The 15,007-nt window shown below is 43.5% G+C and overlaps 1 protein-coding gene across 4 annotated transcripts in view; it reads left to right on the top strand.

Annotated features, from left to right (window-relative positions):
• Positions 1 to 15,007, top strand: part of MIS18BP1 (MIS18 binding protein 1) — an 87,626-nt gene that overhangs the window by 56,532 nt on the left and 16,087 nt on the right. For all 4 annotated transcript variants that reach the window (XM_073609873.1, XM_073609870.1, XM_073609871.1 and 1 more), the window contains 4 exons: positions 1,332 to 3,066; positions 4,422 to 4,955; positions 7,714 to 7,886; positions 13,799 to 13,938. In XM_073609873.1, coding sequence (XP_073465974.1) covers positions 1,332 to 3,066; positions 4,422 to 4,955; positions 7,714 to 7,886; positions 13,799 to 13,938 — 2,582 coding nt within the window. The remainder of the gene's footprint in view (positions 1 to 1,331; positions 3,067 to 4,421; positions 4,956 to 7,713; positions 7,887 to 13,798; positions 13,939 to 15,007) is intronic.

The raw sequence follows: 15,007 nt of genomic DNA, 5'->3' as shown, positions 1-15,007 counted from the left end.
ATATTTTATTTTACATTTCTTTTAACTACTTAAAGCGGAGTTCCGCTGAAATTTCTTTTTTTTTAGAGTCAGCAGCTACTGACTTTTAAAATATGGACACTTACCTATCCAGGGCGCCCGCGATGTCCTCACCCGAAGCCGGTCTGTCCCTCGGCCCTCGGGTGGAGGCGCTGCCATCTTCGGTAAGGGAATAAGGAATTAAAGCCTTGCGGCTTCACAGCCTGGTTCCCTACTGCGCATGCGCGAGTCGCGCTGCGCGTCCTCACTGGTCCCTGCTGTCTTCTGGGACCTGTGTGCCTCCCAGAAGACAGCGGTGGGGGGGGTGGGGGCCACGAAGGAGAAGCCGGACATGGCGTAGATCGCCGTGGAGCCTGTGGTGATCTATGCCCGAAAGTGGGAGCAAATACCTGGGTTAGACAGGTATCTGCTCCCGCCTGAAAGGTGCCAAATGTGACAGCGGGGGGTGGGGGGGTGGGGGGGCAGGGGGGGAGGAGAGCAGAAGTTCCATTTTTGGGTGGAACTCCACTTTAAGGACCTCCCCACGTACATATACTGCGACAGGGTGGCCCTTTAGCGTGAAATCACTTACCTGTACGTTTTTTTTTTTTTTTTCTTTTATATTCCTTCTGGGTCTGAGGCCCGCTCGTGCCGCCGGCAACCCGCTCCTGCTGTGATTAGACACAGCGGGAGCCAATCAGCTGGTCCAATGGACCCGATTTCCGCCAGGACCTGACGTTTGTTCCCGAGACAGACAGAAAGGCGGTCTGCCTATGTAAACAAGGCAGATCTCAGTTCTGTGACAGGAGTAGACAGAGATCTTGTGTTTCTGCTAAACAGTACAAGCACCCCCCACACAGTTAAAAAGCCCCCCCTAGGGACACATTTAACCCTTTGATTACCCCTGATGTTAACCCCTTCCCTGCCAGTGTTATTACTACAGCGACAGTGCATATTTTTAGCACTGATCACTGTATTAGTGTCACTGGTCCCCAAAAAAGTGTCACTTAGTGTCCGATTTGTCTGACACAATATCGCAGTCCTACTCAGTCGCTGATTGCTGCCATTACTAGTAAAAAAAAAATAATAAAAATAAAAATTCCATGGAAATATTCCATAGTTTGTAGACGCTATAACTTTTGTGCAAACCAATCAATGTACACTTATTGGGATTTTTTTTTTACCAAAAATACCGTATGTAGAAGAATACATGGCCTAAATTGATGAAGAAATTTGATTTTTTTTTTTTATTGGATATGTTTTATAACAGAAAGTAAAAAATATTGTTTTGTTTTTTTTTCCTCTCAATATTGTCGATCTTTTTTTGTTTATAGCGCAAAAAATAAAAACGGCAGAGGCTCAAATACCACCAAAAGAAAGCTCTATTATTGTGTTTAAAACCAACTCTAGAAGTAAAACTTTGAAAAATAGACAACAAAATGTCAAGAGGTGTCCGCTGAAACCCATGAGCGTAATGCTCACCCCCTTGAACACCAGACAACAGATTAAAAAGAAGTGTTTGCAACATCAGGTTCGGTGTCACGGCTTGAGCTGTTCCAATAGTTCCTCCAATGCCTCCTTAGGCAAGACAGATTTTGGGTATAAAAAATCAAAAGAGAAGAAAACTGGGAATAACAAAGCCACTTCCAATTTTCCGCAAGACATAGATCTTGAGGCTAGCACTTTGACAGAAAGCAGTAAAGCTGAAAGTAGGTCCTCTAGTGATATTACCATAATCAGTGAGGATGAAAGGGTGTCCTCTGATTACCCACCTTCCACTATACAAAAAGGGAATACGTCTAAAAAAGCTTTACAAATAAAGCCAAAGAGTTTTAAAACAAGTATGCAACAAACTGTCCACTCTACAGGGCTTCAAAATTGTGTGCGAGCCTCCAAAAGGTTAGAACATAAAAATAGTTTGAGTAAGGACCATGTGAAAGAAATGCAGAAGGAAACCTTTTGTGATGATCAATTTCCAAGTAGAAGACCAAAATCTGGTTCTCCAATGTTATTGGCTAATATAACAGAAGCTTCTGAAGAAGAAAGCCTTACCGAGTCTAAGAGCCAGCCGCACCTTCAGAAGATGGTAAATTCTGATCTTTCTGACACAAGTGGAACACAGACATCTAGGGCTGAGCAGCCAATAACTGATTCTGAGAAGTCTCCAAATGTGGAGAAGGTAGCTATTTTATGTGAAAACACCAACAAACGGGCTGTAAGGAAAAAGAATCAAGCCATTCTACATAAGTCAAACAAGCAGAAGGCAGAACCTGTTGAGACTTCCCAGAATAGGAAAAGGTTGTCCTCTTATTCCTCAAAAGCACAAAGTTATTTAACAGAATCTCAGGATTCTGAAGAAGAAGCAGAAACACGGGGCTGCAGGCAAGTGCTGAACAGGCAGAAGAAGTCAACCCTTTCCAAACCCACTCGGGAAAGGAATCCTGTAGAGGAATCCTCCCATTCTGAAGAAGTGTCTAGACTGTTGAATAGTGTGAGGGTGGAACAAAGGCATCTCAAATCCAAGCAAGATAATAAACAAACCTCTCATTTTACTCAACCTTTGGATGACCTTGAGGAAGAAAGCTCACAAGATAATGAGGCATGGATGGAGCCTTGTGACAAAGTAGCTATTCCTTCTAGAAAATCTCAAAGCAATTCAGATTTTGAAGAGTCTGAAGTAGAAACGGTTTCTACAAAGGATTTGTCTCAAACTGTGAAGTCAAAAAATAAAATATTGCTTTCTACGCCCGGTCGACAGAAAATACAAAATACTAATTCCCAGAAATCTCAAAGACAGGCCAAAGAGTTTGCAAAAAAAAAAATTGCAACCAAGCGGTCAAATCCTAGAGCTTGTCAAAGGAAAAACAATCTATCTGAAGAAACTTCAGAGTCTGAATCAGACTTTGCTGAGGAAGATGAAGATGATGATGACCTAGAGGACTATGAGTCTGAGAGGGAAGCCAAGACGAAAGCCAGAGGGAAGGTCACCAAGCCAAGTAATCAATTGCGGAATTTTCGGACACATCAGCAAACCTTGAGAGGCAGCAGTGCATCAAAAATACTTTACAGGCAAGTATTAAAGCAGAGTTCCAGTCATTTTTTTGGTTAAAGGTCAGCAGCTACAAAAACTGCAGGTGCTGACTTTTAATAAACACACACTCGCCTGTCCCACGATCCAGCGATGTGATCACGCGAGCTGCCCCTTCCCGTGGGCTTCTCTCCGCATCCAGCATTTCAGCTGTGGGCACCCGGCTGTTATAGATTGTGGCTTCACAGCCGGGTCTCCACTGCGCTTGTGCGAGTCGTGAATGGTTCTGCAGGCAGAGAGGAGAATTTCCGCTCTGATCTCCTAGGCCAGGGGTCTCAAACTGGTGACCCTCCAGCTGTTGCGAAACTACAAGTTCCATCATGCCTCTGCTTGTGGGAGTCATGCTTGTAACGGTCAGTCTTGTAATGCCTCATGGGACTTGTAGTTTCGCAACAGCTGAAGGGCCGCCAGTTTGAGACCCCTGGCCTATGCGTTCCAAGCAGAAGTAGGTCAAAACCAGGTGTCGCAACAAAACTAAAAAGTGTGTGCAAAGGAAAAAGGTTCACCAGTATATAATTCAAATCACATCCAGGCAGCTCACATACTCGGGGGGGCTAAATGAGAACAATTGACTATCTAAAGCGTGGAGTGCCTATGTTGTGAATTAAACAATGGGAAGGCTTGAATATAGCAAGAATAAAAACAATCCATAGTTTATTGTACAGAACAAATGTGGATTGTTTTTTATTCTTGCTATACTAACCACTTGGGTAAAAACCCTTATTTGACTTTTGCTTATTTAATAAGTTTGATTTGTGCTGAAGATAAGTGGACCTTTTGTATTGCATTCTCTGAAGTTTGTTTTGCTGCTGGAAGCTCTTTTGTGTTTGACTAAAGCAAAATAAAGACTTTTATGTTTAAGTTAACTGGTTGTTGCACATAGTCCCGAGACGCTACAACCCACAAACTTTACAGCATGAAGGTAAAAATTGTGTGTGTGCAGCAGCCCCCCTAATACTTCCCTGAGCGCCATCTCGATCCAGCGATGTGTACTAGATCAGCGGCTCTCCCGGGTCTCTTCCTCTTCGTTGGCTGAGACCAGCAGCGGGAGTTTTTGGCTCCCACTATGGTCAATCACAGCCAGTCAGCCAATGAGGAGAGAGCGGGGCCGAGAATGGGGACACACAGAAGCGGCTTGGGTGCCCTCATATCAAGCAGCTCAGTAGGAGGAAGGGGCCAGGAGTGCCGGTGTGGGAAACAAGAAGAGGAGGATCTGGGCTGCTCTGTGCAAAACCATTACAGAGCAGGCAAGTATGACATGTTTGTTTAAAAAAAAATAAAGATAAATCTTTAACATCACTTTTAAGATTCGTAACAAGATACCTGTTCTTTCTAGAAAATTCCAAAATGATGATTTTGATTCAGAGTCTGAAGTGGAAATGGTTCCTGAGAAGGATTTGCGCCAAACTGCCAAGTCAAAAAATAAATTGTTGGTTTCTACTCCTGGACCCCAGAAAAGACCAAACACTCGCTTCCAAAAATCTCAAAGAGGGGCCATAGAGCAAGAGAACACTGAGGAGCACTTCACACGAATAGATGATACAAAGAAGCAGTCAAATCCTAGTTCACATAAAAAGAGAAGCAGTCCGAGAGAAACTTCACAGTCTGAATTAGACTTTACAGGTGAAGAAGAAGAAAGCGAAGAGGACTGCAAGCCTAAGAGGGAAGCCAAAACAAAAGTCAACAGGACGGCTACCAAACCAAGTCCTCAGTTACAGGATCTTCAAAAACATCAACACAACTTGAGAGGCAATAATGCATCAAGATCACCTACTCATTCGAATCCAGAACGTCAACTGCCCCAGAACCCATTTGCAGCACTGGGTCATCAGGAGGACTGGACAGAGAATGAAGTGAAAAGACTTTACAGGCAAGTATTCTACTTAATGTTGTATTAAAACGTTGTGAGTCTACACGTGGTCACGTGGACTTGATGTCTGCCGGCACCTGCTGATCTTTCAGCACACTGACAGACCGGCAATGTAAACATAGCATTTTACCGTTCTGTCAGTAAGGAAGGTATAGATCCTGTGTTCCTGCAAAGCAGGGATGTGGATCTATGCCTTCCTTTAGTAAAAGCACCTCCCCTAAAGTAGTTTTACTGCTACAGGTCGGCCACTCTGCACAGGATCGTGTGTGTATGCATATATAATATGTGTGTGACCCTGCACTTCCTGGTATCAGGCATGCCACCGCCAGCTTTCTCCCACTGTGATTCTACACAGCGGGTCACGTGGACTTGATGTCCGTTGATCATTCAGTACACTGACAGAACGGCGATCTGCCTGTAAGCAAGGCAGATCGCCGTTCTGTCAGTAAGGAAAGTATAGATCCTTTGTTCCTGCAAAGCAGAGACACGGATCTACACCTTCCTCTAGTAAAAGCACCTCCCCCACTACAGTAAAAGCCCAGCTGAGCACACAGTTAACCCTTGGATCGCTCCTAATGTTAACCCCTTCCCAGCCAGTGCCATTAGTACAGTGACTGCATTTTTTTTTAGCACTGATTGCTGTAATGTCACTGGTCTCCAAAAAAGTATCAGTTGGTGTCCAATTTGTTAGCCGCAATGTCCCGCTATAAGTCGCTGATCGCCGACTTTACTAGTAAAAAAAAAAAAAATGAAAATCCATAGTTTGTAGACGCTATAACCTTTGCACAGACCAATCGATATACACTTATTGGGATTTTTTTTTTTTTTAACCAAAAATATGTAGCAGAATACATATTGGCCTAAATGTATGGGGAAATTATATATTTTTAATTGCATATGTTCTATAGCAGAAAGTAAAAAATTGTTTTTTTTTGTTTTCTCAATTGTCATTCTTTTTTTGTTTTTTTTGTTTATAGTGCAAAAAATAAAAACCGCAGAAGTGATCAAATACCACCAAAAGAAAACTCTATTTGTGGGGGAAAAAGAATATACATTGTATTTGTGTACAGCGTTGAACGACTGCGCAGTTGTGCACATCACACTGCATTACATTCTTGCATTAGATTCTTTCCTGGCCTTGATGGCCGGGGAAACTGTCAACAAGGACCCAGAAGTGACGTCACGCGTCACTTCTGGGTCAGCAACAAAAAAGGGAACAGATCGGACGTGTGTCCGCTCTCCTCCCTCCCCCACAATGCTGTTCCCAGGCCTGCAGATGGGCAAGGCGGGATACATAGTGGGCGGTGGTTGGCTTGCGGGTTGTGTGGAGCATTCGGGCGGCAGCCCATAATCCAGGACAAAATTTCTTGTCACCATGGCGACCTGGAGCCTGGGGTTTGTTTAGCCCTTCTTTAATGCTTTTTCTGCATTAAGGTAAAAAAAAAAAATCATCTGTGCTGCAGGATTTTGCCCCTCCCTTACACTTACCTGAGCCCATTCTCGATCCAGTGCTATGACGGGGTGCAGGGCCATGCCGTGTTTGTATCTATAGACGCAGGCAGCGTGGCTAGGAGTGTGCCACAATAGGAAGCGGCTTCCTATGGTGGCAGACCAATAAGAGGAGGAGCCAGGAGTGGCGGAGGGGGACCCGTGAAGAGGAGGATTGGGGCCGCTCTTTGCAATTCTGTTACACAAAGCAAGTAAGTATAACATGTTTGTTATTTTAAAAAGTACGATCACTTTGTCTATTTTTGGCAAGACGGACATAAGAAAAGGCCTGCAGGAATAATAAAAACATGTTGCCGGGATTCTTTCCTAAGTGCACACAATATAACTGGGTACTGACATTTATAGGTAAAGTTGATCCAGGGAAAATCTGATTGCCTCTTGGGGAGTAAGGAAGGAATTTTTTCCCCTGCTGTAGCAAATTGGATCATGCTTTGCTGGGGTTTTTCACCTTCCTCTGGATCAACTGTGGGTGAGGGATCGTGTATATGGGATTGTATGATATTATTTTTTGTTTATTTTTATGGTTGAACTAGATGGACTTGTCTTTTTTCAACCTAACTATGTAACTAACTCTTTATTACTAAACAAAAATATAGAAAAAAAAACCTTTAGAACTTACTGAGTCAACTAAGCAATACATTAATAAATGGTATCCTAGTGAACACTATAAGCAGTGTTTAGACCCCTTTCACACTGGGGCGGTTTTCAGGCTCTTTAGCGCTGTAAATAGCCTCTGCTAAGCGCCTGAAAACCGGCTCCCATTCATTCAAGTGTGACTTTTCTCACTCGGGCGGTGCGCTTGCGGGGCATTCCGAAAAGTCCTGCAAGCAGCATCTTTGGGGGTGGTTTGGGAGTGCTGTATTTAGCGCTCCTAAAACACCCTTCCCATTGGAATGAATAGGCAGCGCTTCCAAAGCGCCTGAAAAGCACTTTGGAAGCGCCGCAACACGGAAGTTTTTAACCACTTCTTTGGGGTTAAAAACGCCCCGCCAGCGGGCGAAAAGCGGCGCTTTAGCGCTAACGCGGCCGCGGCCCCAGTGTGAAAGGGGTCTTTATAGATCTGTGTATGAATATAGTAATCAAAATATGGGACAGCAGGCATGTAAAGTGCAAGTCAAAAAGACTTTCAGGTAAATGTCCATGTAATTAAGATGGTCTAGTAGTCACTAAATTTGTTTCTTTTTAGATCTCAGTACTTTGTTATGGATGTAAAGAATCTAAACTTTAATCTATTTTTGTGCCCTTAAAGTGCAATTTCTAAACTACCAAAGCACAAACGTGGGTTCTGGTTCGAAGTTGCCATGGCCGTTGGAAGTCGCTCGGCAGAGGAATGCCAGGAAAAATACTTGGAAAAACGGCAGACCAAGGGATCAAAATCCAAACCTAAGAAAATAAATAGTTCATCTAAGAATAAAAAAGAGAGTAAGTAACGGAATTCTGAATTAAATTGTATGTACGGTCATTTTTTATTTTTTATTATTCCACTTAGGTTTCTCATGCCGTCTGTGTTGCTGCTGGGCAGATTTATCCTCTCTATTAGTGTCTGGAGACCATTGTCACTGAGACAGAAAGCGGGGGGGGGAAATCCAGAATTTGAAGTTGTCACCAGAGCAAGAAGTGAGGGAAAATCTTCAATGGGGACATAAACTGCATAAAATATACTGACTGGTTTTAACCCTTTTCTACTTTATCCAAAATAAAAGAAAGTGTTTTGACTTTTAAATACACTTTTAAGTCGCGTTGTATATGAGAACCTGTGCATCTTATTCTCATGTAGAAAAGTTTCTTTCTCTTTCGTTCATTGACGGACACAGCGCTCCATATTCAGAACCAAAAGGGTTATATCGCCCCCTACGGGAGTAGGACGCTAGGCAGAAAAAAAGACTTGGCTACACCTATGGGCAGTCCTAGCTGGTATACATTCCCCTCTCTGCTATAGGCCCTCAGTTTTTTTCTGCCAATCAGGAGTAAGGACCCAGTTCCCTGCTGGGATCTTGGTCCTGACAATTTTTTTTCCTTTTTAAATGTTTTTTTTTTTTTTCTCCCGCTTTTTATTTTTCCTGTGAGATCTACAATTAACTGCCGGACTGGGCGAGACGGGCTGGATATCTAGATCCATTGGTCCCCCCAGTCTGGCCAGCGAGCGCACACAGACCAGAGCTCCGTGCTGGGTTGGACGCGATGTAGTCCCAGTGAACAGCGGCTGGCCTGCGAGTTAAACGCCTTGCGAGGTCGCATACCACCGGGTCTTGGCCCGAGTTGGTGTTCCTCCTGGTCAACACTGTCTCAGAAGGTAGCTTTTTTGGTGGCGATCACCTCTGTCCGGATCCCCCTCCCCTTTCAGTGTCACATTTGGCACCTTTCAGGGGGGAGGGGGAGCAGATATCTGTCTAATCCAAGTATTTGCTCCCACTTCTGGCAAAAGATCGCTGCAGTATCTGAGGCAATCTACGCCATGTCCGCTGTCTTCTGGGAGATACACAGGTTTCAGAAGACAGCAGGGACCAGATAGAACGAGCAGTAGGGAACCAGGCTGTGAAGCCGCAAGGCTTCACTTCCTGATTCCCTTAATAGAAATGCTGGCGCCTCCACCCGGAGCCAAGGGGACGGATCGGCTTCGGGTGAGGACATCGCAGGTGCCCTGGACAGGTAAGTGTCCTTATTTTAAAAGTCAGCAGCTGCAGTATTTGTTTTTTTTTTTGTTTTTTTAGGCAGAACTCCGCTTTAAATGGCTTGCTCTTCGGGTGCAGAGAGCACTTTTTTTTAAACTCGGAAGCTAAATCCTTGCCTCTGATACTCCTTCAGCTGCTCAGCCTCTACCCCCCTTGTGCCATCACAGATTACCAGGCCTTCCCCTACCTCCCTGGGTTCTCCTCAACTTCGCTCTAGTTCTTCCAGCTCAGTAATTCATCTGTGATACCCGCTACATTTTCAGTGTTATTCCTCCTCCTTCAGAGGATCCTCCTGACCTACCTGGATATGTGGGTTTGGCTACAGCTGTCCACCCATAATCCACCATTAGTGTCATTCCTGCATGCCCGATACTGGTCAAAGCAATAAAGTCTGTGTTTGGCCTCTTGCATTTACCTGGCATCCCCATTGTGAAATACTCAGATTGGGGGAGGCTATACCTGGCGATCATCACCTCCCCTAAGGGCTCAATGCCTGTAAGATTTTTCCGGATCATCCTTGGAAACCACCTGCCACTTGTAGGTGGAATAAACCTCTGTCCCCTTGTCTTTAGATGGGCACAGATTCCTGTCCCTTGCAATATATTTGTTGTGGTTTTGTTGGACATGAGAAGTCAGGAGCATGTCTCTGTGGTCAGGTATAGGAATAATTACCTTTTCAGTGGGTTTCCTCTTAGGTCACCTCCAAGGGACACCTCTTCAACATTAGTGAAGGTGTGCATTACTTTATTCTCAGCTCCCTCTAGGGTTGCATTAAGTCTTAGTATTTATGGTTAAATTTCAACTCCTTTTCCTGCCTAACCCTGTTGGGTTCCCCTACTCCTTTACCGGTAGTAATGATGACTTCACACTTTTCATAGGTTGTGGTTCTGACCAAATTCAGATTGTTCTGGTAAGCCTTATTTAGCGAGGCAGTTGTCTATTCTGACCTCTCCAGACATGGAGGATCCTGCTCCTTGGTCCTTTATGGAGTCAGGTGTGCGGCAGTCCTCCTATCAGAACACAATAGCTTAAAGTGGATGTAAACCCAATGTCTTCCTTTCTAAACTACTGCCATAGGGTTTATCTATAAGGATATACATCCCTCCTGCATGTATCTTTACCTGTCAAATGTCTCCCCTCTGTCTGTTATGAGAGCCGAAAAACTGCAGATTCTGTGGGCGGGTCTGTTGTCTGGAGCTCGGTGGGTGGAGTTGTGATGTCAGTAGACTCCCCGCCCACATCTACACTCCCCGCCTACCTCTACACTCCCCACCCACCTCTACACTCCCCTTGTCAATATGCATTTTCTCCTGTGTATTTCTTACACTGAACTTCTGCTATGATCTCTAACATCCAGTGAAAAGACAGGGAAGTAACCACATGACTTCAGCATGCCAAATCATGGTGAGGTGTGGAACAGCCAATCTTTGCAGAGCTGCTGAAGAAAGGAGTGGGGGAGGGAATTACAAAATAATGCATGTCTTAGGCTAGTGCACGAGATGTAAATCACCTGTCACTCACAGCAAGGGGGAGGATTTGACAAAGTTTTTCTCTGTTTGTCAAGTTTTATCTCACTGAACAATAAAAGAGGATTGCTCAGAGATGGATTAACTCTTTGTGGCAAGACTGGGCTCAAATGATAGGAAATCTTATACTCTACATTATGATATATAAAAAAAAAAAATTTGGGGGGTTTACATCCACTTTAATGGGGGAAATTGTCACACTAACATCGCTTAGTTAGTACAGCAACCTCCTCCCTTTTGTTTTTCTTCATTCCGCCTGCTGGTTTGAACTAAAATAAAACATTTCACGTGTACCCTGCATAAGTCATGCTTTTAAGATTTCCACATCTCTGTTTTTTAGACAATAAAACACACAAATCCTTTTTTACTCCCCATTATAACAAGAGCTCCTAAAAAATTTACCTAAAGGCCTGTTTGGGAATTGCTTACCTAGGGGTTTCCTGTTGTAAGTGCAGTTTATAGTTTTTTCCAGAAGATGTCAGTGTGCGCCTTCATTTATATACAGTGCCTTGAAAAAGTATTCATACCCCTTGAAACTTTCCACATTTTGTCATGTTACAACCATAAACGTAAATGTATTTTGTTGGGATTGTATGTGATAATCCAACACAAAGTGGCACATAATTGTGAAATGGAAGGAAAATTATTGTTTTCAACGTTTTTTACAAATAAATATCTGAAAAGTGTGGCGTGCATTTGTATTCAGCCCCCCTTTATTCTGATACCCCTAACTAAAATCTAGTGGAACCAATTGTCTTCAGAAGTCACCTAATTAGTGAATAGATTCCACCTGTGTGTAATTTAATCTCAGTATAAATACAGCTGTTCTGTGAAGCCCTAAGAGGTTTGTCGAGCCCTGATTTAGGTTAAGGGTTAGTGGTTAATTTATTAAATAATACAATCATTTTTATTTATTTTTTAGGCATTTATTATGTATTGTATTGGTATTATTAACAATATCATTATTTTAATTACTGCATTTGAGCAGAAAAGTGCCCCAAAATGCTCAAATCGTGGCATTTCAATGTGTTTCTTTTGGGGGGAAAAAAACATTTTTAAAAGCATTAATCTGCCCAAATTGAGCTACAAAAGAAGCTTTAAAACTTTTGAGCTTCAGGCATTTGGCTTCAAGCGACTTTGAGTGGAGATCTGAACCAACTCCGCAGAAATTAATTGGATTGGTAATCTCCTTCAGCGTTTTGGAGCTTCGAGCTTCACAACACACATTCGTACAGCCTTATAACTGAAGGTCCTTACCTTAGTACAGACCAGCTGCAAGTCTGCAGGAGCCTGTGCACTTTACCCTCAATCTACTGATCACAATACATTGCAGGCTCCTGTGCAAAAAAACAAAAACAAATGCATATTTTTTTTCTGCAAATCTGGGTGCATATGTGGTGGTGTTTTATGTATTTTTGCAAAAAAAAAGGTCTTGGCATTTAAAGCCCAATTGAATGTTCAGTTTAACTTGACTAAAGTGTATCAACACAAAAGGTATTCAGAGATAAGATGAATATATAATTTGTAAAAAATATCCTTTAGATTTACCAAAACCATATAATATAAGATCAGACCTAAACACTTTCAATTTGTATGCAATCAGGCAGGCCTTTGCACTACATAGTTGAAGGGAAACCTAAAGACAATTGAACAACAAAAATTGTATAAGGCGCCTTTCACACTGGGGCGTCGGCGGTAAAGCGGCACTATTGTTAGTGGCGCTTTACCATCTGTATTCAGCCGCTAGCGGGGCAGTTTTACCCCCGCTAGCGGCCGAGAAAGGGTTTAAAAAGGGCAGTATAGCCGCGGCGTCCCATTGATTTCAATGGGAAGGAGCGGTGTGTATACCGCTCCTTCACCTCTCCAAAGATGCTGCTAGCAGGACTTTTTTTTACCATCCTGCTAGCGCACCACTCCAGTGTGAAAGCCAACACTTGAGACAAAGCAGCGGCACTTTCGGGTCGGTTTGCAGGAGCTATTTTTAGCGCAGTATCGCCTGCAAACCGACCCAGTGTGAAAGGGGCCTAATGTATATCCAGCTTTATGCAGTTTGTTTGTCTAGAAAGCAGTCACATCTGGAGTAGCCTGTCCTCCACCATCATACTGCAGAGAAGATCCTCTGTTCTCTGCTTGGAAACATTGGCCTATCTGAAGAGGTCTGACATGCCCCCTGCTGAGTCAGAGCTGGAGCGCTACATTCAGCAAAATCCACACTCCCTGCTTTTAGACCTCTACAGAGAGGCCACTGTTTACATATAGAGAGCACAGATCCTTCTTTACAGCATGCTGTGCAGGGACAGGTTTTTCTACCCAATGGGGTTGATTTACAAAAGGCAAATCCACTTTGCACTACAAGTGCACTTGCAAGTGCAGTCGCTGTAGATCTGAGGGGGACATGCAAGGAAAATAAAAAATAGCATTTTTGCTTGTACATGATTGGATGATAAAATCAGCAGAGCTTCCCCTCAGATCTAAAGTGACTGCACTTCCAAGTGCACTTGTAGTGCAAAGTGGATTTGCATTCAGTAAATGAACCCCAAGGTGTTTCTAAAGAAAATAAACTGTGAGACCTTAAATACCTTGTTGTTTTGATACATTTTAGGAAGTATATAGTTGATTGAAATTCACACTGACCTTCAGCCAAATTGCAGAGCAGTTGGAGTGGTTCAGCCCTCAGAGATTCAGCACTCACACTACAGCTGGCTGGAAGCCAATGTGGTGCACGATTCAGAGCACCCCCCTGTTTTTTTTTTTTTTCTTTGTGTACAATCTTTATTTGAAGTGTACAGAACATACACTTCATTCACTGCAATGTCGGGCGGTGCACTGCTCTGCCTGACATTGCAATGCTATTCGTGCTGCTGCGCTGCAGTAAAATGCAACATGTCTAGCTAGGCTGCGTAACCTGCGTTGCAGTGTGAATGGGACACACGGGAAACAATTGCTTCCCGTGTGTCCTTGCGGTGAGAGCCATTTTACCATGTAGTAAAACGACCTCATATAGTGTGAATCGGCCCTTAAACCCTTTGCCCATTCCATACAAAAAATAAATTTGGCTGCATTTCCACTATAAGATTCTCACCTCTTCTTTTTTAATCGTTAAAAAAATAACGTGTGTGTGGTTTGTGCCTAATAGGTAAAGAAAAGGAGATGGTACAATTCACAGCAAAAGAGGGAACCTTGAAAAGAAAGCAGCAGATGCGGGAGTTCTTGGATCACATACAGAAAGATGATCACCTATTTGGCTCCACTCCATTCCACACTAAAAGAGTGAAGGTAGGGCGATGCTGTTCTGTTGTACAAAATGTGCACATTGGGGTGTGGTTTTTATATACAAGAATAATCCTTGTAATTAATCTATAACTTTTTTTCTTGCCTTGTTGCTGGCTTTATCCTCTCTTTTATATTGGAGATTTTGTTTAATAAAACCACTTCAGCACGTTAAAAAGTAGAGATGATTTTTTTTTTTTTTTTGGGGTTTACTAACAGTTTGTGCAACTTATGGAGTAGTTCCCTAAAACCATTAGTAACCATTGGGGCCCATTCATGTCTATAAGTGCAGGGCAAAATTCAGGAAGAAGGCTGTAAAAACTGGGCCGGGGGGGGGTGGGGTTGTTAACAAACATAAACCTGGCCTTTTTTTTTAAAGCTGAACTCCAGGCACAAAAACCTTAATTTAGATCTTCTCCTAAGAACCTAGCAGTTTCTGGATCGGTTAAGCTGGGCACAAATGGGACAAATGTCGAGAGACAACGGCAACGGCCGGTTCCAAATGAACAAAAAATTGCTGACATTCGGCCCATGTGTATGTCAGTCTGTCCGACAGAAGCCCGCTGGCTTCTGTTGTTGAGCATCTTAGAAAACCAGCATACGACCGACTCCCACTCAGCACTCTCAGCCAATGGCCAATGCAAGAGATTGCTGATCGGAGTGTTCTGGTAGGGGGGCCGTCCCCTGTCAGAACGCAATAGCTCAGCAGGGGAGATCGCTGAACTAACCACGCATGATTTAGTACAGCGGCTCCGACCGGAGCTGACCATGGTTTTCCCTTTAATCTGCAGGGTTGAACAAAAAAATAAAAAAATATAGTGTGTACCCGGCTTTATGTTTGTACCTTACATGGGGCTGGCCTGTAATGTTTGCTACGGGCACTGGATCCTGTGTAAGGTGCTTTCCTTGGCAGGACGTGCAACCTGTAAATTTAGCTGCAGGATGTTATACAAGTCCATTGACTGTGGTTCCAAGACCCTGAAGATCCCCTTCAGGGGTATGCCCACTGTGTCAGGCGAAGCCTGGATCTCATTGGGTCCTGCACTGAGGATAAGGTAAGACAGGGTTTCCCTGT

Source organism: Aquarana catesbeiana, linkage group LG13 (assembly GCF_042186555.1).
Source record: "Aquarana catesbeiana isolate 2022-GZ linkage group LG13, ASM4218655v1, whole genome shotgun sequence".
Taxonomy (NCBI): domain Eukaryota; kingdom Metazoa; phylum Chordata; class Amphibia; order Anura; family Ranidae; genus Aquarana; species Aquarana catesbeiana.
Note: the sequence above shows the minus strand (reverse complement) of the source record. Positions and strands in the feature narration are given on the sequence as shown.